A 26,227-nucleotide genomic window follows, 5' to 3' on the forward strand; every position below is an offset into this window, starting at 1 on the left:
CCCAGCCAAGTCACCAGTGGCACCCGTCCCATAACACCCCTGGAAGTTAGTTAGGAGAAGCCCCACTCCCACACCTGGCTCCTCTGCAAAGCCAGAGTGCCCCAGAACTACAGCCTCACAGTTGCTTTAGACCAGCCAAATGCTGAAAGCTGGCCAAGGCCGTACAGACTTCATGCTGCTGAGTATCTCCAACGTGATCATGTCTTTGACAATGGATTCCTGCACGCAGCCTGTGAAACCTCATATTGTGCCTTTCCTTCGTTGTGGCTGAGGGATGTGCGTCTGAGGACAGAACAAGAGCAAGGCAGGCAGAACTCACCTATCTCCTTCAGTTCCACCTCAGGATCCATGTTCTCAGCCAGCAGCTCATTGATCTTGCAAACGATCCAGTCAAATACTCGGCTATATGCCACCTTTGCAATGGAGTCCCGAGCATCTGCACAGAAAGAACAGCAGCTCAGTGAAGGGCTCCAAGGAGAGCAAGGAACACAGCACACAAGCTGGCTCAATACACTCACCTCTAGCAACAATGTCTAGTGGTGTATGAAGCTATTTTAAAGATAAGGTAATCATCAGATATCTGTCTGATCGTCCCTGCCCTCTGCACGCTCCTACAGAGCTCTCTCGTTCTCAAATCTTCACTATCTTTCTATGAGATCAGATATGGCATACTAGGGCACTTGTGACACCATCTAAAATGGAAAAATTAATTTCCAAAAAAGTTCAGACACTTTTTAGAATGTCCAGAGACATGCCTTCCCCTCTGCAGGCCTATTGAATATGGATCCCCTCACTGCTAAACCAAGCAAGAGGTTCCAAGTTGTACTTGGAAAATTGTATGGTTCTGTTCCTCCTAGTCCACAGCTGCAAAGTGTTTTAATGCTGTGAGCAAGAGGAGGGTGCAACTGATGGAAAACTCGCTGACATCTAAGAAGAAGGAGACCAAATCAACGTGACCTATTGCATGATGGGAGATGCATATTTTATTGTCTAGAGAGATGCAAGAGAAAACATTTGGGAAACAGAAGTAGCTAATTTTTCATTTTCAGTTTTTTCCTTCATTTGTTTTAAGCAGTAGTCTACAAATTCTGAGATATCGTGCTTTTAAAATTTATTTTAAAAATCTTTTAACTAAACCTTTTTGTGCAGATTATTTTAATTATTTTCTTTTTTTACTGAAAAGGAAAATAACACCTTACACTTGCTACTTTAACATACTCGCCTTTCATTTCATTCATTCCCTGATACTGTGAGAGAATCTCACCGATTCTCTCAGTTATTTCTCCATCTACTACCTAGAGCTCTGCACACTGCTATCACTCTGCAACGGGAGCCTTCCCCTCTTCTGTACAAATACAGTTTCTTTCTAGGCTGGACTGAGGGAGAAAGTAAAGCTAATTCCTTGGTTTCTCATTTAATCTTTGCAATCTCCAGCAGATCAAACAAAAGCAGCATTCACCGTCCTACATATCAGTCAGAGACTAAACAGATAAACACTGGTATACTTGCCTCTGTGCAAGAGGAATGAAAGCGCACAGACAGACATCTTTGTTCCCAACAAGTTGCACATGTGTGGGGATATCCTTCCATCAAATACGGGTCAGACCTTCTGGCCAGCACATCTGCAATTCATTATGTTTCTTTCTTACCTTCTGCCTGCTGCTGGGTGTGAAAACGCTGAATCTGCTCGCCTCGGGTCACTGACATCGTACAAATAAGGCATTTAAACAGTTCATCTTCCTGGACTCCAAACTGACCCTGGGAGAGGGGAAATATATGAGGACAGTCAATAGTAAACCCACCCTTATTCTACTTGTGGGGATTTTATCTCCTTGCGTCTGTGTGTCGCCCAGTGTAATGGAGTCATGATTCAGGTCAAGGCCTTTGAGCTCTGCTGTAAGATAAGTATTACTGTTAACATCTCGCAGCCATTGAGTCAGATGCGGGCTCTGAGATCTGCATTGCCCCTGCAGTGGCCAAGCTCACTCTTGCGCTCTCTCTGAAATACTTTCTGTTTTGCTCTCCCAGTGCTGCCACCTTTCACTTCTTTGGGAGCCACGCCAGACCCTGCTGAGTGGTTTAATGACTTATTGAACAGCACCACACCGAGGTGACTGTGCAGGTGCTGAGATGTCTCAGCTTCAGTAGACATCAGTCACACGAACCCACAAGGCAGGAAGCAAAGGGAACTCAGACACAACTGAAGCCTTCAGTGATTGTTTTAACAGGAATTTCCCTCCCGTGGGCAAAAACCAAGGAGCAGACTTTAAGGAGTAAGGCAGAAAGAAGTTGGCTGCTGAACAGATGTTGGTGGTTGTTTCAGGTATGGTGTACGGAGAGATCAAACAAAAGAACAAGGGTGTTGGGAATTCAAATAGGTCAAAATAAAAAGAAGGGCAGAAAGACGATACATTTTTCTGTTCTGTTAACAAAACAGGATAATGTATTCAGCCCATATGATAAAAATAGGCTTGTCCTGGGGAATATATACTTCTTAATCTGTGATAATTTCATGTGAAATGGTAGAATGTTTCATTCTGGATAACCAATGAAAATTGATAGCAGTTAAGTTGGTATCCTTGGACAGGATCTGTTGAAAACACCGAACTAGTATTCATAATGCAGACCTGAATTTCTCCAAGGCATCATCACACTTAATAACACAGAACATTTAATTTTAAAAAGTTTGCATTGTATGAAGTCAACAAGGCACATGTTGTGGCAGTGAACACAAACACAGTCTTGGGCTCATACTGTGAATTTCTGGAAAAAAACCCCTTGTTCTTCAGGAGCAGGTCCTGCAGTCACAATGCCAGTGGGAACCAGCATCCTATCTATCCATAAGGTTTCTCTCAGCTCTTCCTGTGACTCACCGCTGCGGCCTTCAGCCATCCCTGGGAAGCTTCACTCACTTTTACAGACCCATTGCTCTCCTCAGGCTCAAAGGTCACATTGCCCAGAGACAATACACCAGCCAAGATAGCCTGCATGTCCACTTGCTCCTAAAACACAAAAGAAAGGAGACCGAAAACATAACAGCATGTAACATATACAACGTGGAGGCCCCAGAAATTGGAGAGGTGAGGTAAAGGCACAGTCAGCCTGTGGGAAAAGGCTCTATGCAAAGCCTGACAGACTAAGGCATTTTGGAAACAACATGGAAATTCCAGAGAGGACAGAAATAGGACTAAGCCTCAAAACACCAGCCAGAAAGAAAACCTATGTCTGCAGGAAGTACAGAAGGAAATTAAATGACCCCAAAACTGACCTGTTCTTGGAAGCCCACCATGTCAAGGGCATTGCACACCTCTTGGTATTTGTGTTTCCAGTGCTGAGCTACATCCTGTGTACCAAATCGTCCACTTATGTACCTGAGAAAGTGCATATCCCATACAAAACCGTCACACAATCAGCACAGCAAGTCAGTCCTATCCCAAAGGAACAAAGCAAATCAGCAGCAGTGGAGACATGAAAAGGAAAGAAACTTTTCCAAGGTAATGCAGCAAAGAAGACTCCAGACCTCCCAGCTTCCATGATGACCCGTAAGACTTCTTCGTGTAGCTCCATTCAGATCCCACTCCAGCTTCCATTTATTTGTTTACCTGTACCAGGCTCCACAGATAGAGTCACAGGGCAGAGGCGTAAGCTCCATTATGTTGCTTTCCCCTCCACCCCCACCACGAAGACTAAACTAGAGTCTGCCTTTGAGGTACCTGTAGAGTGAAGGATCCAATAGCCCATACACCTCCTTTTCTTCTGAAGAGAGTCCAGCAAACATGTAGTAGAAGATATGGAAATTCCTCTCCCCAGTATCTTGTTGCACTACCCGTGACTTCTCTAACAGGTACTCACTCAGCTTTGCACCTTGCACTGCACACAAGAAGGTGACAGGGAAAACTTTGCACGTGGGGACATGAAGCTGACTGAGCTGACCCGCATCTCTTATTTGGTGATAGGAACATGGAATTTTCTAAAATAACTTTCTTGTGTGCAACACCCTTTAGGCTGCCCAGCACCCTGGAAATGGGCTTCTCCATGCTTCCCATCATCTTAGAGATGTCTGCTCACCTCTAGCAGCAACCAAGGCTTCTGGCACCATAGAGTATTACTGATACTTCCCCTGCACTGTCACCCCCGTATCCTTCCTGTATGCCCACACTGTCCAAACCCAGGCCTTATCCTACAGCTGTGGTTGCTCTAAGATTTTACTTAATTGCACACACTTTCCAGATGGAGTGAGGTGTCAGAAATTCATGCTCCACAAGTTCTGGCTACTCAGTCCACTCCTTCCAGCGCCTAACCGACCCCCAAACTAATAACTGCCCTTGACTTTACCTGTATTCTTCTGGAAACGCAGCTGTATGTATTTTCCAAAGCGGCTGCTGTTGTTATTCATCACAGTCTGGGCATTGCCAAAAGCTTCAAGCAACGGATTTACCTAAAACAAGCGAGCAAGCAGAACAAGCATTCTTCAAATTAAGTGATCCAAACTAATTTATTTGGAAAAGTTTAACCTTAGCATTTACTATTCAGCATTCAGCTGGAATAGGAACCACTCCATGAGTACCCAAGAGCCCCTATCTTATCATATCCTGGCTAAAGGAACTGAAAGAGGCAAATGTAACAAAGACTAAGTAGCATGAGATTACAGAAAATAGGCACAATCAAACTGATTTGATCTCAGTAAGATCACTGACTCATTTGTTAAAGGATAAGGTTGGTGTAACAGATTTCCACAAAGCATCTGACCTAGTACCACTAGATAATTTGACTGCTATACTAAAACAATAAACAAGGTCAACATGGCACTCAGTAAATGTAAGCATGATAACTTAGCTACTGACATCTGTAGACAGCATAAGACCTAGGACAGTGAATTATAAAGAAACTAATAGAACAATCAGACCAGCTTGGTAAACTGGATGAAAACAAGCTGAAGTGGCAATTTTTATATATTTGAGCAAGGAATGCCTGCTGATTGGAAGAACTATGCCCTAGGGTACAAGCTGGGCAGTCTGCTGAACACAGATTTACAGCATGACACTGTAATCCCAAAAGGGCTAACTCCGCCCTTGAATATATCTACAGGAAACAAGTAAGATGCCTATTATTTTTTCACCATCATCTCTAGGCTTTCCAAGGGCAGTTCACCTGGATTGAAGTGAACTTTGTTTCCAGTGGAGGAATTGCAGGCTCCCTCCAGGCACCAAGCCGAGCAAACATGGCTATTCTGCCTTCTGAACCTGCTCAGGTCAGAAGCAGCTTCACGGTGTGACCCAAGCCAGCAGGTATATCAATGCCATGTTCCCACAACAGAGCACAGACATCCACTGTGGACGATACCACACTGAAGTAATATTGCCCTTCCAGAGCCCAAAGCATCGTGCAGTGTATCGCGTTTACGTGTCAAAATTTTGCTAGTGAGGGGGCTACACGGGTGGTTTCTGTGAGAAGATGTCAGAAGCTCCCCCCATGTCTGACATGGCTCCAGATGGCTCTACGATGGACCTGATGCTGGCCAAGGCCAAGCCCATCAGCAACACCAGTAGCACCTCTGTGATAACATATTTAAGACTGGGGAAAAAACTCTGCGCTACAGGAGCCAGAAGATAGGAGTGAAAATAGGTCAGAGAAACAACTCTGTGGACAGCAAGGTCAGTGGAGGAGCGGGATGAGATGCTCCGGGTGCCAGAGCAGAGATTCCCCTGCAGCCCCTGGTGAAGACCATGGTGGGGCAGGCTGTGTCCCTGCAGCTCACAGAGAACCACGGTGGAGCAGATCTCCACCTGCAGCCCGTGGAGGACCCCATGCCAGAGCACATGGATGTCCAAAGGAGGCTGTGACCCCATGAAACCAGCTCCTGGCAGGACGTGTGGATCCAGAGAGACAGAAGCCCACGCTGGAGCAGGTTTGCTGACAGGATTTGTGACCCCATGGGAGACCCATGCTGGAGCAGTCTGTTCCTGAAGGACTGAATCCCACTGGAGGGACTCACCCTGCAGCAGTTCATGAAGAACTGCAGCCCATGGGAAGGACCCACATTGGAGAAATTTGTGGAGGACTGTCTCCTGTGGGATGGACTGTACGCTGGAGCAGGGGAAGAGTGTGAGGAGAAATGAGCAGTAGAGACAACATGTGCTGAACTGACCACCACCCCCATTCCTTATCCCCCTGTGCCGCTGGCAGGGAGGAGGCAGAAAAATCAGGAGTGAAGTTGAGTCTTGGAGGAAAGAAGAGGTCAGGGGAAGGTGTTTTAAGATTTGTTCTTATTTCTCATTATCCTACTCCAATGTTATTTGGCAATAAATTAAATTGGTTTTCCCCAAGTCAAGTCTGTTTTGCCTACAATGGTAATTGCTGGGTGGTCTCCCTGTACTTATCTTGACCCACAAGCTTTTTGTTGTATTTTGCACTCCCTTGTCCAGTTGAGGGGGGTAATAGAGAGGCTTGTCAGGCACCTGGTATCCAGCCAAAGTTAACCCAGTGCACACAGAAAGATCTCTGGCTCCACAGGAAACCTAAAAACAGACTTTAAAATTAAGTAGTCCGAGAACTCACTCTGCTTGATCTATCACATGGAAGGGTAAAGTATGATTTGATCAAAAAACCTCACAACTCCTTGGAGAGCAATTCAAGTGGAAATAGTTCAGACCAAAGAGACAAATATGTTTCAAAATCAGCAAAGGTATATGAAAATAGTAGAAGTTAGGCAGTTAGCACGTATGAGCCTGACAGTAAGTATAAGTAGCCAAGGAAAGGTGACTGAAGGCTGTGTGGATTTTCCATCCCTGTGTACCATTAAATCAAGACTTCATTTTTCTAATAAAAGTCCTTGTTCTACCTCAAACAGGAAATTATTCTGAAAAATGCCCCTAATGCCTTGTCACACAGAATGTGATAAGTGATTGCAATAATTTTCTATCATTTAGGATACCGCTACATTCCCAGCAAACAGAATTGCTGACCTACCAACCTTCTAATTTGTGGTCAGCTATTTTACCATCCTTACCCAGTATTTTCTTACATGTCTTATGGTTTGCTCCCTGGCTTTCGGTGGTGATTCGTCATCAGGCTTCCTGAGCCTAATCCAAGCTGTCTTGCAGCAGTGTTGCTTCTGCATCTTCAAGTACCAGTGACCTACCTGAAGGATCTGCCGTTCCAGCTGCGAGTTGCCTTTGCATAGGTTCATTATATGTTGCAACAATAGCTTCGTACTCTCTGTTTTCCCTGCACCACTCTCTCCACTGCCAAGAAAAAGCAAAGGAAATTCCAGCAGCCATAAAGGATAGTTGTTCTGCCCCTCAGGTCTTAGTGCCCAATCACTTGAGAGTGCCCTCCTGTCGAAGAATTTTGTAACTGTTTCAGCCAAACTGCATGTGTGAGTATAAACTCACACCACAGCTTTACACAGCAGGTCCCACAAGGTCCTGATCCCTCCCCAGGGGAATTTTTCCCCATCTGCCAGGAAGTACAGGTATACTCCATGTCATCACTTCTGGATGGGGTGCATCTGACGGACCATTTGCCCTGTTTACTAAGAAAAAATGTATCTAACTTCTGGAAAACAACCTCCTTCAAAACTGACCCGATTGATCGACTCCCCTACATACGCTAGAGACAACAGCTCTCTGAAGAGAGGCTTGCCCCATCCATCTCACAGCCACAACAGAGTGCTGATCTTGAGATACGGCGGCAACCTCACATCGCAGTCGGCTTCGCGCTCTCGCAGGTATCAGCCGGTTGGGAAGGCGGGCACACAGCCGCAGAGCTGCCCCCACACCCTCGGCGGCAGCCGTGCGCGTCGCTCTGCCGTCACACGTGCCCAGCGCCGCCGCCGCCTCCAAGTCAAACAAGCAGCACTTGGAAAGTGCAGTTTCCCCTGTCCTGGGAGGGGGAACGTACTATCAGTGAGACGACGTGTCCTTGACTGACATCATACTGACAGAGAACTTCAGCGTATGCACAGAAAAAAACAAATGCAGGAAACGCTGAAGGTATCCTTGAGGGCAGGCCTCTGTTTCCACACCCGACCTTTGAGCATCTGGTGTGGTTTTACTGCTTTGTAGTACTGGTGTGGTAGCTCTGCTCTTGGGATCAACTCTGTGTCATAGGTGGCTAAATACCGGAACAGATACCTGATTCTCAAGCACAGATTGGGCCATCACCATCTGAATATGCACAAAGACTGTTTTGGCAGTTGAGAACGTGCTATCCAGACAGCGCCTCTGCTCAGTATACGTGTTTTTGTTTTCACTGACCTCCCCCTCCACAAAAGCACTATCAGTCAGCACTCCCATGCTTCAAACTTGTCCTTGTACCCTCTAACAAGCACAACAGCTTCACCAGACCCTGAAAACACTCTCCAGCTGCAGGCGTGTAACTGCCCCAGGCTGTGAGAAAAGTAATCTCCAGGAGACCCAAGTGCTGTACCACAGCACACCCAGGCTGTGACTAATGTCCATTGAGATTGGGAAGGCAAGAGGAGCCAGCGGAATTTGCAGCACAGAACAACTTGACTCCAACCACCATTTGCCACCTAGGGGCAGCCACTGTGTTCAACATTAACCTCTGAAACATGTCATCCAGACCCCCCAGGCTAAGTTGGAGACACCAAAGAGCCCACAAAGAATAGTGGAGCCATGCTGTTCTGATGAACTGTGGTCTATCAGGAGCGACTTCCTCCTCCCCCTCTGCCCCAAGTTTGCTTATGACAGGTAATCTTATTAATGAGCATTTAACCACTCACAGAGAGCAAAAACATGAACCTCCTGTGACAGCAACACACAGAGCAGTTAATAGGGTTGCAAGATGAGCAGGAGTAGCTCAGACTCCCATCTCTGAGACCAGAAACCGTGAGCAGAAAACAATCAGACCACAGACTTCTTGGCAAATGCCCAAAGGTTACTCTCTTGTCTTCCATCTCCCAAGACAAATAATATGACTGTTCTTCATCCCTAAAGCGCCCTACCAGCAGCACCTCCTCCACCTGCTGACTCCACAGCCACTTCATGAGACCCCTGAACCTAAAGCACAGGCACTGACGGCTTGCAGGCTACAGAAATGAGTGGGGCGCAAGTGACCCTCAAGGTCAGCTCCCAGTCCCACCACAACACTCAGCAGTGACTCAGCAAGTCATTTCTACACCCTGTAGACTGAAAATACTGATAAAATGATCAGAAGGCCAATATAAAGAAGGGAATATTAAATCAAACAAGCTGGCAATTAACATCTTAACTGAGATGACATTCCAACCATCCTCTGCAACACCCAAAACAGGCAGTTAGTGTTCCTCGATGCTGTTGGAGGCTTTCTCTGCTAGTTGATGTTGCTCCAGGCTTTCTCTGCTGGTTGATGCTATCTGCTGCACTGCACAATTTTAGCAGAACAATAGTGACATCATGGGGTGAAATGCTCGTGACACGGGTACGGTCTTCTATTACAAGAGTCCATTTTTTTCCTTTCTAGTGCACAGAACTGACCAGGACAGTAAGATTTTCCCTGACCAGACTCCCAAAGATCTTGGGGCAAAAAACCTTCTGTTTTTCTTTCTCCTGCTCTTTGGTTATATAAGGGAAGCTCCACTTTTGTAAAGCGGGTTCCTGTCATTACGTGTAATGTTTGTTACAGAAGTTACAGGGGGGACGTTTTGCCAAAGAAGAACACCCTATGGCTTTCCCCACAGCTGGTGAAATCCTTCCCATGTCAACTGCTCTCCAGACACAGACCCGACATACCTATCTGCATTACCAGCATCGGCAGCCGAGCCCCTCCACAAAAGCCAGCTTTGTTTGCCCCCCACCTCCACTCACAATCTGCCCGCTCTCCGGTCTGGGAAGCGGACGGGTCGGGAGGAACAATGTGCTGCAAGCGCAGCCGGGTTTTGGCTCACCAACAGCACCGGGGATGAGCTTCACCCGAAACTTCAGCGGGGAGAGCCCAGCGAGAGAGCTCGCTGGCTGCCACCGGGACCCCCGCATCTGCCTGGCTCCGGCGAGCCCCCCCGCCCGGCCCGGTCGCCCACCCCGGACCTCACCTGATGACGATACACTGGCTCTGGGGCCCTCCGCTCCGGTGGCCCAGCATGGCGTGGTAGGCCCGGCTGGCCACGGCGAAGATGTGGGGCGGCAGCGTGGCTGTGTCGGGGCGCCGGTACCGCTCGGAGACCTGAGGGGGGAAGCGGTGGCGGAGAAGGCGGTAAAGGGGCTTGGGCGGGGGGGGGCGGAGGGGCCGGCGGGGGACTCACCTCTCTCCCGTACAGCGGCAGGGGCTGGAAGGGGTTCATGGCGATGAGGATGTCCCCGACGTCGGTCTGGCGGGGAGGGGAGAGCCCGTCAGCCGAGCGCCCGCCGCCGCCCCCCCGCCGCCCCGGCCCCCGGCACTCACGTAGACCTCCAGCCGCAGGAACCGCTCCCGCAGCCCCTCCAGCAGCGACGCCTCATCCAGCTCCGCCAGCGCCGCCAGGTCCCCCCCGCCCGCCCCCGGCGCCGGGCAACGCTCCCCCGGCGACCCCATGCCGAGCCGCCCCTCCTCGGACACGGCACCGCCGGCCCCGTTCCCTCTCCCGCTCCGCCCCGGGACCGCCCGCCGGGGCGGAGCCAGCGTTTGAACGCGGGGCGGCGGCGGGGACCGGCAGGTAACGGGCGGTGGCGGCGGCCGGGTCCCGCTGTGGGGCCGGCGGGTCCCGCTGTGGGGCCGGCGGGTCCGCAGCGCGCTCCGAGGGGAGCGGGGGGGGGTGGGTGGCCGTGGGCTGGGGCCGCGCCCGCGCCCTGCCCGCCTCCTGCGGGTCCTGCCTGGCGGCCCGCGGGGCGCGGGGGGGGGGGGAGCCCCACGCAGGGCCGCCCCTCGGGCGGGGCGGGGGGGGGAGCCTGCCCGCCGCCTGTTCCACGGCAATCGCCCGCCTCGGAGGTGGGATGTGGAGCTGAGCGGCCCGTGGGGGTGGTTAACTTCGGAGGCACCGGGGGGTGGCTGTGCTGCGGTAACAAAGAGAGGCTTTTTGGAGGGTGTTCCAAGTGGGAAACTTAGAAATGTTGGAGGGAATATTGCTAGCGGGGTGCCGTAAGGTCACAGCTACAGAAAGTATTCGGTGGTTTCTATTCCGAGGCTGAGAAGAGATAGGCAAGCTGGAGTGCTTCTGTCACCTGTAGCTGAAGTATTTTCTAGTTACCCCTGGGCTCCAGACAACTCTCGCCCTGCAGACCTGAGACAGTTAGAATGTAATATATTTTGGAATAATAGGAGCGCTTGCACAGTTTTATGTGAGCAGAAGATAGTCAGACCTGGTGCAATTTTTTTCTTTTCTCTCTCTTTTTTTTTTTTTTTTTTTTTTAATTATTATTTGTTAAAATAAACTGGCCTGTAAAATTCAAATCATAACTGCAACCTATCCCTGCTAAGGGCGTTCTGTGAAAGGTGGCGTTTAAATCTCTTGTTGGTGAGTAGTGTGCAGCTGCACGCTAGTGCTAAGCTCTTGTGTGGTATTGCCCGCAGCGCTGCCTCTGACCCCAGGGGTGCCAGGTCTGCTCTGTTTGAGCAAGACAGAGCCTCGATGAGGCTGATGGCTGTGTCGTGGGTGAATAGAAGGATAAACCTCTGGAGAATCTCCTGCTGCTGTAAAATATTGCACGTGTCCCTCAGCTATCTGGACTTTCACTAACTCTTTAAATGAGTCTTGGTACTTATTTGACGCGGAAGTTCTGTTTCACACATTGTTGTCTGAAATGTCTGTGTAAGATTGCATTTGACAAATTCCCTTCTCTACAATGGCACATCTTTGTGTATTAATACAGCTCATCCCTGTGGGAGCCAGAACTTTTGTGGAGGTAGCTCAGCTTCCGCAGGAACTGCAGACTTCATGCTGTAGCAAGTGTGCAACAGCCTGCACTGCCTTTTAATCAAAAGGCACAGCAATATTTAACTGCTGCTCTGCTAACACATGCCCTTTTCTCTGAGAGAGAATGATAAGAGTGTTCTTCCTTGTAACAAAAGCATGATGCTCTTGCAGAAGAGAAGAGCAGCAGTGAATCTGGTTAATAAGTGGATAGTGTGATCCATAGCATTTGCTTAGTCTCATTTCTAAAACAACAAACTACTTGTTAGAAAATGACGTTGCAAACCGCTTGCTTCTTGTGAACCTCCATGGGAAAACAATCAAGAGTGCTTTCTTTTTTTTCTCTCTCTCTTGCTGCCTCCCCCTTCCCCGACAAATCTTATGGCTGTTTTCTACATGCAGTACCTCTTCCACCCACTAACTTCCTTGAATTTACTGAGAATTTTGCACGGAGAACGGGGCAAAGCACAGGAAGCAGTGGTTTTTGTGTGGGATTGTACACTTGAGCTTACAGATATACCGTAATATACTGCTTTTGCTTTCGTGTTCTGGTGTTTCTAACACTGTTCCTCTGGTTTATGCAGGGCTCCTGTACCCGTGGGTAGGAACGCAGAGGAAGCTGTTAATAACAGTTGTTGGCAATTGACTTCCCTTATTTCATAGTAAAGCGTAGAGTTTCTAGCTCAGAATCCTATCCTGTGGCATAAGTCTTTGTGTGTCCATCTCATTTGTTGCGTGTCCATCTCTCTTGGCATTTCAGGATTGATTACCTTTCTATATACCAGCCCGAGGCTGCCATGAGTGATTTGTCCCTGTTATTTATGGCTGGAGCAAACACTGTGGAAGAGCAGAGGGCTCGCTGGGAGAGAAAGCGCAGCCGGACAGCCAAGGAGCTGCTGGAAACCGAACACAGATACCTTGAGCAGCTGGATTTGGTGGTCACAGTGAGTGTTTAGTCTCCTTCTGATATGTGGGTATCTTCAGGCAGCGTGTACTTACTTGTGTTGTTACGGGGGAAGGGTCAAGAGAAAGACTTTGATCCATCCCTACTGCATGGGACAGCTGCTGGGCTTGAAAGGTTTTTTTGTTGTTTTTCTTTTGCCTCCTCTGTAATAACTGATGGATGGCTTGTGGTTTTGGCCTATTGGCTTTGATCTGTACACAAGCATAAATCTTTAAGTTTTGATTGTACAGGAGATTCATGCATCTCAGGCATTGTAAGGGAATATGTAAGGGCACAAACAAGTCAAAGATAGATTATGAACAAGGGGGGAAAAACAGTTGTGTCCAGGAATACTGAAATAGACTGTATCAGTGCTGTAGTGCTGTTCCACGTGTTTACAGTTATGGTCAAAGTTATCAAGAAGGCTTACGTCTGATGATAGAAGTCTAGGGTAGGCATTCACAATACTTGATATCTTTTTGAGCTAGAGAGTGTGCAAGCTGTAACTTCTTGCTTCTGCTGTGTGTCACAAATAACCTTTGAATGACCTGTGAATTTTACCTGTTTGCAATTCTCTCTTTTTTCCTACTTAGTTCTTTGTGACTATTTTAAAGGCCAAAGGGACGCTGAAACCAGCTGTGTTAGAAACCATATTTGGGCCCCTGGAATCCATATATTCAGCCAGCCAGTAAGTGAACACACCGATGTGATTCCTGTAATTATATGGGGAGGGCCCTATATTGATGGGAAAGTAGGATTTCGGGAAATAAAGCTAACACCTTGTGAAACAGGCATTCACTTCTAGCACTGCTAGCCTCGGTGGCACTTGCAGATGTACCCAGGAAACCGCTGATCTGTATCCACATATCCAGATGCCCAGTTGCTCTCTGGATAGTGGTTTAAATGCAGTAAGTATACTCTGCGATGTTTTTTAAGGGATGTTTTCTGTAGCTTACTCTGTGACCACCAAGCTCGCATTTGGCACAGAAACTGGATGTGAGTCAGAGACTGACAAAGGAAGGCCAGCATAGGAGTGAACCAGAGGGATCTGTGAAAACGCCATCAGTAATGTACCCCTCATGAGCAGTCTTTGCTCCTTGTGCACAGTGTTCTGTCACTTCACCTGGAGAGAGGGAGTTTGGAACCAGGATTGGAAAGTTTCTGTCAGAATCTGGAGCTTTATGGCCGCTATGCTGAGAATTTGGAGCAGGCAAATGAAACCTTGAAGGTAAACATCTCCCTTATTCTTCATGTTCTTTCTTCTCTTTCTTTACGTATTCTGTGAAACAGCTACATCCTTCCTTTTTCTTCTATTTCCGGAGTGATCAGTTTTCTTCTTTTTTTCTGGGCTGTTGATACTTTCTCACTTTCTTCTGTAATAGAATGGTGAAACTTTTCTACTTATTTATAGCTCCAAATACAAACTGTCTTGAAAGAAATTTGAGAAGGATATAATTTTATTTGAAAGTATTGACAGTTGTATCTGGAATTTAAACCACCTGACTTCCAGTTTTTGTCCATGCTTGTTCCCAGCTGCGGGATGTACGGGGATGTTTCCCTGCTGTTCTGTTTGCATGCATATATTCACAGTGATGATTTCCCAAAAGAAAAAAAAAAAACAACAACTTTTTGGATACTTGCCTTGAGATGAGTTTCATGGGTATACTAGCTTTATACTGCTGTGCACGTATGAAGAGGGAATATTACTTCCACTACCCACTGGGAAATGGTAAGAAGAAATGGAATTGCTTGTCCGTGGCCACAAAAGAAGCTGTTGATGCTTGTGTTTAGGACTGGAGTCCTAAACTCTACGGGTTTTAAGAGTTTCAAGCTCTGCTGTAGACTATAGCACATATTTTTCTCTATAATCTCAAAGCTATATGCCTTTGCTGCTGCACACAGGAACAACTGAGGAAAAATAAGTCATTCCAACGCTTCAAGAAACTTCAGGAGACTCGACCTCAGTTTCAAGGGAGGAAGCTAGAGGATTTGCTTCCTTTGCCCCTGCAGAGGCTGCACCAGTAAGTAAGCAATTCTGAGTCTTCAAGGTGTTAGTTCAAGAGGGAAAAGGGAACATAACAATGCCTTGGTTGCTATGGGAGGTAAAGTTGCTTAATGTGTCTCAAAATCAGAGCATATAGACAGCAATGAAGCAGACCTGAAGACGTGCCTGTAAAGTGGCATTGGTGTACATGGATGGGAGATGATGCAGCGAAGTAGCTACGTTTAGCCTTGGCTCCTCAGCCCTTCATCTACACCTTGGGTAGAATTGAAGTGGAGGCTTTCTATCATCTCAGTAAGCTACTGAAGTTAAGTCGTGAACAAAAACAAGCTGTCTGAAGTGGTGCTCTCTGCCAGAGATGGTCTTGCTCTGCTTTTGTGCAGGTTGCTGACCTGGAGCATTGTGACTGTCCTCTCTTGTAAATGGTTGCTTTTGGAGAGAGATGAGATAAATCAACATGGGGGAGGTTTCTCCCCTCTCTAGTTACCAGGACCGTATGCCTGCCTCAGATTTGGTGCCTCTTGCAGCTGTCTGAGCCTGGACAGATCCAGTCTGGATTGCTGCATTCCTCTCACGAGGCATCATCACCCATTTGAAGAGGCAGGCAGACTGCAGGAGACAAATGCTGAATGCACTCAGGGGCTGCCCTTTATCGGGGGAGGGTGTGTGGGTAATACAGAGTGCAGGTAATTTGCTGGGAGCCCTGCTGCTGCTATAGCTCAAGTATCTGCTCTTCAACCATGGTCTTATTCATGCTAAAACAAATTTGAGATATTGAAAGCATCCTTTCTTTGAAAATAGCTTTGAGTGAGCATACCACAGTCTTTCAAGTAGTTTTATGTAACCTTTTTAATCAGCTTGGCAGATATAAAAGTAAGCTTTCTTTTTACTGTAATTCTTTGGATCATTCCTTTAAGTTTGTGAAATAGCAGTATATTTGTTGCTGTCCAACTGCTTGGAAAAATGGTGGCTTTTTAACAGAAGGTCTAATTTTTTTAATTAATCAGCTCTTTCAGTTAAGGTTTCTTCAAAACTCTGTTACATATACTGCAGGACATATGAATTCTGCCAGCTCACGAATCTGTTCAATGTGATATTTATTCTGTCATTTCAGACTGAAAATAGTTTGACTTTATTGGGAGAAAACATTTGCAGAGATATCCTTTCCGGTAAAGATAGGAGAGGAAGAAAGAAAAGGTGGCTCCTCATTCTTGTAGAAATGCCTTTATTTTCTTGTGTGGGCAGGAAACATATGGTATGAATGCTACCATTCAGACGTTAAAAAAAAATATTTCAAGGAGAAATTTGTCTGTTATTGAAGGCATTTTTATGTGAATGCTAAGAGAGTCTCATGAATTTAAGTAATATATGAGGTTGCTTTTATCAGATTCCCCCCGGAAATTCTAAAGGTTTGCAAATGTATAAAACACTTGAGTTAATTTAGTTGATAAATTTGAAGATAAAATTAATGTGATCGAATAATTGTGTCCAAAAGCTGCTTAGTTAGACTTAGAGATGTGTTCTCCATCTCCTGGTGGAGTGTTGCTCATCATTCTGTCACTAATAGGAGATGCTGTTGTTTCTGGCATCTTTTTGTGTAATAAATCTGCTCTCTTTATCTTAGGTACAAGCATTTCATCAGAGACCTGCAGGAGAATACCAGCCCAGACAGTGCTGAGTACCAGAAACTTGCAAGTATGATTCCACCTGTAGATGCTGGCACTTTGATCAGTGTTAGCCTCCTTGCTAATAATATTTGGATTCTCGTCCTCTGTCTAATTCCACAGGAAGAAAAATCTTCCTCTCTGGTGTTCTAGTGGATTACTATTTCCCTTCTCCATCTTGATCAAGATGTCTCCGAAAACACATTGAGAACAAAAATGTTGAGTAACTGACTGGGAAAGTGGCCTAGGGGTTAGGTTGGAGAAATGGGAGCTCTTCTTTTTTTATGATGATGGTGGTGAGACACTGGAACAGGTTGCCCAGGGAAGTTGTTGATGCCCCATCACTGGAATTGTTCAAGGCCAGGTTGGATGGGGCTTTGAGAAACCTGATCTAGTGAAAAATGTTTCTGCCCATGGCAGGGGAGATTAACTAGATGATCTTTAACTGTTCCTTCCAACCCATTCTATGACTCTATTGGTCATGTGCATTAATTTTTCTAGGATGATTCATGTTCTTCATGCCATATTTACTAGCAGTTAACATCACTTATGGGGCATTCTTCCTGGTTTTGCTTCTGAATCCAGGAAATTATTCCTCTGTCTAATATTTCATTGGCAAATAAATGTTTTCTAGAACCTCAGAAGTGTTGATTGGAGAGAGGCATGTGGAGGTCATCTTGTCCAATCTCCTGCTGAAATTACTGAGTAAATCTGTTGTTGATACTTGGTTTAAAACATTTGCTTCCTAATTTCACCTTATCTTTTCACAGTAAGATAGATAAGGTGTAATACATACTCATTTGGGATAACGTCAGGATATGCTGTTATGATTTCAGAGGCTGTAAAATCTGTTTCTGAGGTATCTCGGTGGGTCCAAGACATCATTCATAAAAGAGAGAACTCATTTCAGCTACTCCGGGTTCAGAAACTGCTCAAAGGAGAGAAGATCCAGGTTTTGACTCCAGGTGGGTCTTACTGACAGCTCTGCTTTTCTTCTTCCAAGCTGAGATAACTGGAGGAGATATGCTTACCTTCATCTCTGACTCGACTCATATTAACCAGTTTTCCCTTTCTGCCAAAATTCCATAGATAAGTGGTGAAGGAATATTACTAGTAATTCAGGCACCTTTTTTTTTTTTTTTAATTAAGAATTTTTGAGTAAGGATAATCAGGAGCTTAGCTGCCTGACATTCAGATAGGAGGAATTGATGTGTAGTTAGAAAGTTATTAATGGGAACCTAAGGAGGTCAGGAATGTAAGTCCTGGTTGAGAATTAAAGTGACATGAAGTAATTTTGGAAGAGTGTAAGTGGTGGTGTTGTCTCTACTCCATTGCAGGAACCATAGATCTCTGAGTGTCAAGAGCCCAAACACTGTGGTGTTTTTTATTTTAAGCTACAAACTCTGGACTTCTTCACGTGAAGGGTGCGAACAGAATCTTCTTTTATCTGCATGGTTAAACTGTGCCAGAAACCAGAGTATTTCTGTTGGTAGTTGAGATACGTGCCAGTGACTGGGACTTTATGTAAGATCATCTAATTGAATAACAGGTTTCTTTATGACCTCTTGTGTGGCATGCTTCAAGCTATGTCTGGAATATTGTGAGAAATGTGTCCAGTCTGGGCAGTTGCAAAATGGCCTCTTGGGGCTTCACCTGTTCCTTCACTAAATACTGGTATTGAGGAGGTGATCTGTAAACAGCGCTGCAGCCGGAGTGTTAAAGTCACCCTGTGTAAAGGTCTCTAAGGCACACCTTCAGGTACTCATGAATGTGGTTGTAATTAGTAAGTGTGGATGTTTGGGTGGAAAAACCATCCCCCAGTGGGATGGGGGAGAGAATCAGAAGGGTAAAGTAAGGAAACTTGTAGGTTGAGATAAAACCAGTTTAACAGGTAAGGCAAAAGCTGCTCACACAAGCAAAGGAAAGGAAGGAATTGATTCACTCCTTCCCATGGGCAGACAGGGGCTCAGCCATCCCCAGGACAGCCGGGCTCTGTCACATCAGTTACTTGTGAGGACAAAAGCCATCACTCCAAACTTCACCCCGCTTCCTCCTTCCCCCAGCTTTATATGCCGAGCATGCCACCACATGGTATGGAGTATCCTTTGGTCAGCTGGGGTCAGCTGTCCCGGCTGTGCCCCCTCCAGCTTCTTGTGCACCCCCAGCCCACTCACTGGTGGGGTGGTGTGAGAAGTAAGAAAGGCCTTGGCTCTGTGTAAGCACTGCTCAGCAATAACAAAAACATTGCTGTATTATCAACACTGTTTCCAGCACAAATCCACAACATAGCCCTATACCAGTTACTATCAAGAAAATTAACTCTAACTGAGCCAAAGCAGGATGGCTGGAAAAAGAGGTTATTTATCAGGGTATCATTCTCAAAGATGCTCAGTCGATGGGCATGTTAATTTACAATTCACTTTCTGATTTTTCTTAGAATCCTTTTGGTGATGCTAGCTGAAAATGAGCTAACACAGATATGCTTTTCTTATCCTGGGTGTAAGCATGTGTGTGGGTGCCTGGGCACACTGGGGTAGCCCATAAGTAAAAAGTTAAAATGGTCATCCTGAATGACAAAGCTAATATGATAACCCTATGACAAAAAAAAAAAAAAAAAAACAGACAACCTCCAAACACTATAGCTAGACCAGAGATGGTCATCATTTGAAAGCATTGGGTCACTTCTTTTTTTGTCTCCAAATATTGAAACATGTAGCAGGACAAGTGTTGAGGGTCTATAGACACCTTTCCACTATTTAGGACAAGAATTTGATAAATCACATGCCCCTGGGAGTCCTGCACGTGGATCTGTATCCCAAGACTTCTACCACAGTCCAGCTCAGACTATGCCAGCAAGTCTGATCACAGCTTAACCTGAGGGAAACAGTCCCCAGTCTAACCCCATGCTGCTGACACCTTCCTTCCATTTGTGTTTTAAACTTGGACTGATTCCTGCACCTCACCCTTCTCTTTCTCAGTTTCTTATTCAGATAAGGGGAGTGGTTTCTGTGGAGTCAGCTAAGCAGGAATTCACTTGCCTCTGTGTTTTGTGACTGTAGCATACTAAGAAAGACATAATTAAAACAAACTTACATTGTTTTCTAAAATGTACTTACTAGCTCAGCTGAAAGCTAAGGCACAAAAAACAGTGGCTGAAATCCTCTGACAGGTGTTTCCTAGACTAAGCCAGATGGCAATACCTTATTATCGCTTTGAATTTTTATAGATAAACTTAATGGTAGGAGTCTTTATAATTCGCATGAGCTGATGGCTATCTTGTACAATAATCCTTCTAGTTAGAAGCAGTGCTTTAATTACTCCATTTTGTGTAGATGCCATTTTTTTTTTATTGCTGCTATATAGCTAGGTTTAATTGTTTTATTATTTTTTTTTTGTTTCCTGCTGATTTTGCTGCCTTTTGTTTTACTGCAATTAATTTAATTTGTAGATGACACTGGGCCCTATTCTGAGAGAGAAGGTTGATAAGGTTGCCTATTCAGACCTTCCCTCTAATATGTTGTTTTGTATCCCCTTTGCTGTCTTCTCATTAGAAGGGTAATCTGCATTCTGTAATCTGTTACCTACTGGAGGTCTGTATGTGGTTAAATGACCTGTGAAACTTTTTTATTTTAATTAGCACACACAGCCAAACAAAACAAGGAAAAAAGAATAACTGTTCAAAGTTTAAGCTTAGGCTAACTTCTGTTTCACCACTAATGACAAACAACCGGGCAACACAATTTCAGATAATTCATGGTATATTTTCTAAAGGCTTATGTTAATTTAAGGGTATGCATGCCATTTTTGAATCATGTTTTTGTTCTAGTCTCTTTAAATAGTTGCATATTATAATGTCCTTTTAATTAACATAGCAGATTTATAACAACTTCAGTCTGCTGATCACATCCTAAATGTTTTGGGCTGACTGCTTCTGCATGGGTGCTAACAGTGCTGGTGATCTGTTCCCAGTTGATACTCAGTGCCATCTAGTGGATGGAATTGATGTAGAACCTGGTAACCTGCAAGGGTAGTTCACTGTGTTCCTGTTTGTCTCATTACATCGTGGTTTTTTTTTTTTTTTGTGTGTTTGTTGTTGTGTTTGTTTTTGTTTTTTTTTTTGTTTTTTTCCCCCTCGATGATGATCTGACAGCTGTCCTTATTTCCCTTTCATGCCTAGGGCGCTGGTATATCCGGGAAGGCTGGCTCTTGGTGGTGCCTTCAAAGGGAGAAGAACTGAAGCGCAGGATGTTCTTCCTTTTTTCTGATATTTTTATTGCAACGAAGCCCTGCCACCCACTGCACCCACTAAACTCGAACAAATTGGCATGCCAGGCAGTCTACCCACTTCACCAGTGCATAGTGGATAAAGTGTTCGGCCACACGCGGAGCCAGGGAGGGCTCCTCAGTGTAAGTCTTTCTGCTTCTGCCTGGCAGAGGCATCAGTGGCATCAGAATTGAGAAGCAGGTCTCTAACTGTCTCAGCAGCACCAGGACTGAGATGATGAGTGGTGACAACAGTAAATGCAGCGAACTAGTCTGAGTTAGGGCAACACTTTTTTCCTTGAGTGATGTAGGTCCTTTTCCCTTCATGGTGTATGCCCTCCCAAGTGCTCTGGGGTACAGGTTCCTAGTCGCTTCACTTAACTCAGGTGAGGAGGGTCCAGTAAGACTGACATGCCCTCAGCAGAGCCACAATTTGGGGGCACAGCCCCACAATCATGTGACAATGAATATGTAGCATTACATTGACTGTGGCCTGAGCTTATAGAAAACCCTGAAAAACATGGGTTTTCTATAAGAAAACTGCAAAAAGAAAGTGGGTATTATCACAACAGATATTGCTTGTGCATCTAACTCCCTGAAGGCTGCAGGGTCTTTGACTGGGACTGATGCCTTAAGTAGAGCTTTCAAGTTCAGGTCTTTCTAGATTGAAGCACCTGGGGGCTGTGTTAGCTCATTCTTTGTGAGCTACGGCAAGGAAAACTCTTTGGGCAAGCTGTGATCTGTGGTGGTAGTGGAAGGACCCCTAGGGGCAGCTTGGAATATGGGAGAAAACTGGGTGAAGAGCTGCTTAGAACTGTAATTGCCCACTTCCAAACATGCTATTAAGTCAAAGTGAGCTGTCATCTGTGGCTGGAGGGAATGGGCAACACTGCCACTTGCTCTGTGCTGTCCAGCCCCTGGCTGCTCCAAGTACCAATGCTAAATTTTTCTATCTGGCAAAGGAAATGGTGGAAATCAGCGTGCAGGACTGAGTTGAGCTTGGTGGTGATGGCACTACTTTTATCAGAGTTGCTGCCTTGGCAAGGAATGCCACAGAGTGGCACCAGGTTGTGTTTGCCTTTCAGCTTTCCTTTCCACACAAGACACTGTTGTTGATGTCCAGTGACCAGCAAGATATTAATGACTGGCATCGGAGTCTCACAGCTGCAGTCAGGTAGACATATATTTTCCAGAGGTGGAAGTGGCTGAGGGAGGGGGGCAGAACATAAAAAGATCATACAGATGTGTATTTGCATGTATTAGAGGGTTATAAGGCTGCTAGAAAAAACCTGACTGGCATCCAGGATATAAGGAAACAGTAAGAACAGATTTAATGTATTAACAGTGATCTTCCCCTTTGTTTTCCTCTACAGGCAGCTGAAAGCTTGATCCACATGAGTACAAGACATACTGGCAGGACAGTCTCCCCTCTCAGTAGAAGCCTACACAGTCTTAGGAAATATTCAAGGACATGTAGTGGACGAATTGCATTTAGAGGGACTGTACACCATGCTTGTGAGATTATAAATGCTTTGTCAGGTGTCCTAATCCTAATACAGATATTGCAAAAAAAATGTATGCAAACGAAGGATTTGTATATAGAAAATCTGTATCAGGAATTTTCCCCAATTAAGTTTAGAAGCTTCTAGCTTTCCTATACTTTTTTCTCTTCAGATTATTAATTTCAGAACAAACAGGAGAGACCCTAACCTGCTTTTCCTCATTAAATGTTTTTATCTTTCTAAATCAGTGTTTTCATATTTATTTGTCTACATATGCCTACCTGCTCTTGCTTCTGGGTCCTTTGATCAAAATGCATGTTTTGGATGATGGTAACATGGGTATAACACTGTATTTTCAGCTAGCGCTACAGGGCTATAGTCATCTTCCTCCCTTGACATGTTTTTATCGTTCATATCCTTGAGTTTTCTACCAGAATAATTTGACAGTTATTGTCCCTCCTCCTCTAAGCAAGTGACAGGTGGGAAGATCAAGAGAAAATGATCCAATAGTTAAAATACTACCACTCAGTTTTTCATCAATCCCACAGAAAAATTAATCTGCTGAACTATCTGAAATAAACTGGTAGTTAAGCATAAGTCTATGTTATCAAATATCATTCACATTTCTAATCTGAATCCTAAGAGATGATGCTGATGAAACAGCACTCATCTTTGCCTTCAAAGTATGCAGTAGCCTTATCACTTCAAAATGATGCAGTGAAAAGCTTGGGCTGCACTTCTGCCCCTGAAACACAGGAAAAATATCCAGAGGGCTACAGTCAGAATTCTGGGTCATCAATTACTGGTAATGTGCTACGGTTCAGATTACTAGCTTGAAAGACCAATTTAAGGAAAAAATAAAGTATTATTCTTGAGTATCTCATTAAAGTCTCAACATGGACTTTTAATAGTCCGGAAGCTCTGCAGCAATAGCAGTTTTGTTTGCCTATTGAGGGGGAAAACATCTGGTTGAACAAAATGCTAGGTCCACTGCAAAGAGGGCGATCTCAAGCTAATTAGCAACATAAAGATTAAGGTCTGCCTGAACACTGACTTTTTAGTAGTTACTTCTTCCTTAAACAGTACCACCCTTCTTTGTTTTAACGAATTCCAATGATAAAATAGAGGCGGTACTGTGTGATATTCCTGAAGAGAGATTTACCAAATTTTAAATTCTTTAGCATAATTTGCTTTTTTAAAAAAAAAAAACCTGTCTTTCCATGCAGCGAACTCACTACATAGGATCACTCGTTTGTCCTAAGTTTGTGAAATGTGGGAGGAAGGAAGAAACCCAATGTGTTTGGTGGGGTTTTTATTTTATTTTCCACTCAGAAGCTACAGCTAGGACTTTGAAGTACTATCTGTACTTGAATATGAAGACAAAACTAGCAATTTAACTTTCTTATCTCGCAGTAGTTATATCATACTCTGAAAAAGTTCTGCTACTCTCTTTGTTTGAATAGGGTAGTGCAGATATTTCTTGCAAACCTACCCCTACAGCTGTCTACCAAGCTCCTGGTAGAGATGACTATTATCCATGTCCATATCGCCTGTTATTATAATACAAGTCCCTTTGGTACTGCCTCTCTTAAGACTTGTCTCAGTGCTACCATCCTATTTGCATGCAGTGCTTCTGAAGCAGTGAAACTAACCACTGATTTTTCACTGGATTTCCTGCCCTGAAATGCTGCACACTGGCTGCTAGAAACCACTGTAGCTCTGTCACATTGGAGTGGAGATGATACGCCAGAGTAGGGCTCCTGGACCAGAAGCTGTAACAAACCCAGTCTTTGCTGGAATAAATTACTAACTCAATGTCAAGCAACTGCTGTCATCTACCTGGACCTGTGCAAAGTAGCTGACACTGTCCTGCATGACATCCTTATCTATAAATTGGAGAGAGATGGGTTTGACAGATGGACCACTTGGAGAGCAGTGACAAGAGGCGTTCTTCAGGGGTTGGTGTTGGGACCAGCACTGTTTAACATCTTTGTCAGTGACACGGAGAGTGGGATGAAGCGCACCCTCAGCAAGTTCACTAACGACACCGAGCTGTGTGGTGCGGTGACACCCTGGAGGGAAGGGATGCCATCCAGAGGCACCTGGGCAGGCTGGAGAGGTGGGTCTGAGCAAAACTCATGGAGTTCAAGGCCAAGTGCAAGGTCCTGCACATGGGTCAGGGCAATCCCAAGCACAAACACAGGCTGGGAGATGAGTGGATGGAGAGCAGCCCTGCGGAGAAGGACTTGGGGGTGTTGGTGGATGGAAAACTGACTGTGAGCCAGCAATGTGCACTCACAGCCCAGAAAGCCAACTGTGTTCTGGGCTGCATCAAGAGCAGAGTGGCCAGCAGGTCGAGGGAGGGGATTCTGCCCCTCTACTCTGCTCTGGTGAGACCCCCCTGCAGTGCTGTGTCCAGCTGTGGGGCCCCCAACATCAGGACATGGACCTACTCAAGCGGGGACAGAGGATGCCACAATCAGGGGGCTGGAGCCATTGTGATAACAGGCTCAGAGAGTTGGGGTTGTTCAGCCTTAAGAAGGTGCCAGGGACACCTTATAGCGGCCTTCCAGTAGTTAAATGAGGCTAAAGGAAAAATGAGGAAGGACTCTTTGTCAGGGAGTATATGGATAGGATGAAGAATAACGGTTTTAACCAGAAAGAGGCTAGATGTAGGCTAGATATAAGGAAGAAATTCTTCACTGTGAAGGTGGGAAGGTGCTGGCACAGGGTGTCCAAAGAAACTGTGGCTGCCCGCTCCCTGGAAGGGTTCAAGGCCAGGCTGGACGGGGCTTTGAGCAACCTGGTCTGGTGGAAGGTGTCCCTGCCCATGGCAGGGGGGTTGGGACTAGATGATCTTTAAGATCCCTTCCAACCCAAACCGTTCTGTGATTCTATGTGCACAGGAATATAATCCAAATAGAAGTAAACACATTTTCTGAACAGAGTTTATTTACACAGAGACAATCAACCACTAGGGCTCCCAGCTCAATTTCCTTCTCTTGCCGAGTCTAAATTCAAACAACTGGAAGAAGCAAGTAAACCCTGATCTTATACCCCCATTATGGCATCCCAAGGTTAGTAATCAATCTTCAGACTTCCTGGAATATCTTCCATTCCTGTGCTCCAGGACAGCAACAAGCTGGCTGGTGCATGGGTAGCTCACACCAAGCCCTGTCCCTGTGCACGCAGAGGGCCTCCCCAAGGGCATTGGGGGATGCCTAAACAGGGGTGCCCTTGGGCTCCTCTGGAGCTGCTGCGCTCTGCATGTCCTCCCGGTAGCCCTTCAGGAGCTGGTTGATCAGTGTCTTCTCGTTGTTGCAGTTTGGGCGGATGAGCGGCGGGAGAGGATTCCCCTTGAACTCGATGACTGCCATCTTGGCGCGGTCAAGGCCGTCCCGGTTGGGGATCTGCAGCAGGCGGGTGTAGTTGCCGGAGTGGAGCTGGTACCGGGGTGCCAGCACCTTGAACAGCTTGTGGATGAGGTCCTTCTCCTGCGGGGTGGCACGTTCAGCTCCAGCACCGCGACTGAGGGGGCAAGGAGAGATTCGGGGGGGGGGGGGGGGGGGGAAGGTGTGGTGTGCGGTGCTTACCGTCACTTACCGTCAGCCAGAAATTTGCCATGTGCATGGCACGCTCGTTGGTGTCTCCCAGCTTGGCATAATCGATGAGCTGCGGGGGAGGAAGGAAGCAGAGCTGTTAGGATCTCACGACCCCGCCACTTTCCTCCCTTCCATCGCTCCCCCCGGCCCGGTCCCGGCCTCTCACCCGCTCGGCGTAGCCTTGCATCTCGTCGGCCCGCGCCCAGGGCGTCTCGATGCGCTCATGCCTCACCAGCGCCGTCACCAAGTTGCGCAGGAGGTCCAGACGCGAGCGCGGGCCCAGACCCAGCCGCCGGAAGACACGCCCATGCGAAATGGCGGCCGCCACCGACAGCCGCATCGCGCCACCCTCCCGCCGCCGCCGCCGCCGGGCACCGGTTGGAGGTGCCTCCCGGCAGCCCACGCGCGCCGCGCAGCACGCCGG

General features: G+C 46.3%; 3 protein-coding genes across 3 annotated transcripts in view; 1 reads left to right on the top strand and 2 right to left on the bottom strand.

Moving 5' to 3' along the window:
* The window catches only part of LOC104362304 (myosin-IIIb), a 27,443-nt gene extending 17,101 nt beyond the window's left edge, over positions 1-10,342 (bottom strand). The window contains exons 1-9 of the mRNA XM_042804863.1: positions 10,244-10,342; positions 10,034-10,164; positions 7,142-7,244; positions 4,336-4,438; positions 3,710-3,870; positions 3,269-3,367; positions 2,874-3,002; positions 1,650-1,758; positions 320-436 (exon numbers count right to left, since the gene is read on the bottom strand). Coding sequence (XP_042660797.1) covers positions 320-436; positions 1,650-1,758; positions 2,874-3,002; positions 3,269-3,367; positions 3,710-3,870; positions 4,336-4,438; positions 7,142-7,244; positions 10,034-10,164; positions 10,244-10,282 — 991 coding nt within the window. The 5' untranslated portion in view covers positions 10,283-10,342. The remainder of the gene's footprint in view (positions 1-319; positions 437-1,649; positions 1,759-2,873; positions 3,003-3,268; positions 3,368-3,709; positions 3,871-4,335; positions 4,439-7,141; positions 7,245-10,033; positions 10,165-10,243) is intronic.
* ARHGEF39 (Rho guanine nucleotide exchange factor 39) lies at positions 10,276-22,321 on the top strand. The gene is made up of 10 exons (XM_032992301.2): positions 10,276-10,633; positions 12,588-12,771; positions 13,364-13,458; positions 13,878-13,998; positions 14,673-14,791; positions 16,397-16,467; positions 17,273-17,401; positions 20,614-20,843; positions 21,785-21,873; positions 22,073-22,321. The coding sequence occupies exons 1-10, from the start codon at positions 10,281-10,283 to the stop codon at positions 22,086-22,088; spliced, it is 1,407 nt and encodes a 468-aa protein (XP_032848192.2). The 5' UTR covers positions 10,276-10,280; the 3' UTR covers positions 22,089-22,321.
* Positions 22,322-25,135: 2,814 nt separating this feature from the next.
* On the bottom strand, positions 25,136-26,214 carry MRPL17 (mitochondrial ribosomal protein L17). The gene is made up of 3 exons (XM_032997358.2): positions 25,970-26,214; positions 25,805-25,873; positions 25,136-25,695 (listed from the first exon to the last, which is right to left on the bottom strand). The coding sequence occupies exons 1-3, from the start codon at positions 26,141-26,143 to the stop codon at positions 25,423-25,425; spliced, it is 516 nt and encodes a 171-aa protein (XP_032853249.2). The 5' UTR covers positions 26,144-26,214; the 3' UTR covers positions 25,136-25,422.
* Between the last annotated feature and the right edge of the window lie 13 nt (positions 26,215-26,227).

Source organism: Tyto alba, unplaced genomic scaffold, assembly GCF_018691265.1.
Source record: "Tyto alba isolate M040663 unplaced genomic scaffold, T.alba_DEE_v4.0 Super-Scaffold_42, whole genome shotgun sequence".
NCBI lineage: Eukaryota > Metazoa > Chordata > Aves > Strigiformes > Tytonidae > Tyto > Tyto alba.

Bases quoted from the DNA above. Each gene is read 5' to 3' on its own strand.
- ARHGEF39 (XM_032992301.2), top strand. From the start codon at position 10,281: ATGGCGATGAGGATGTCCCCGACGTCGGTCTGGCGGGGAGGGGAGAGC. The intron at 10,634-12,587 runs GTAACGGGCGGT...TTGGCATTTCAG, and splicing joins GCGGCGGCGGGGACCGGCAG to GATTGATTACCTTTCTATAT. The intron at 20,844-21,784 runs GTAAGTCTTTCT...TTTGCCTTTCAG, and splicing joins GCCAGGGAGGGCTCCTCAGT to CTTTCCTTTCCACACAAGAC.
- MRPL17 (XM_032997358.2), bottom strand. From the start codon at position 26,143: ATGCGGCTGTCGGTGGCGGCCGCCATTTCGCATGGGCGTGTCTTCCGG. The intron at 25,874-25,969 runs GTGAGAGGCCGG...CCTCCCCCGCAG, and splicing joins TGCAAGGCTACGCCGAGCGG to CTCATCGATTATGCCAAGCT. The intron at 25,696-25,804 runs GTAAGTGACGGT...GCCACCCCGCAG, and splicing joins TGGCAAATTTCTGGCTGACG to GAGAAGGACCTCATCCACAA.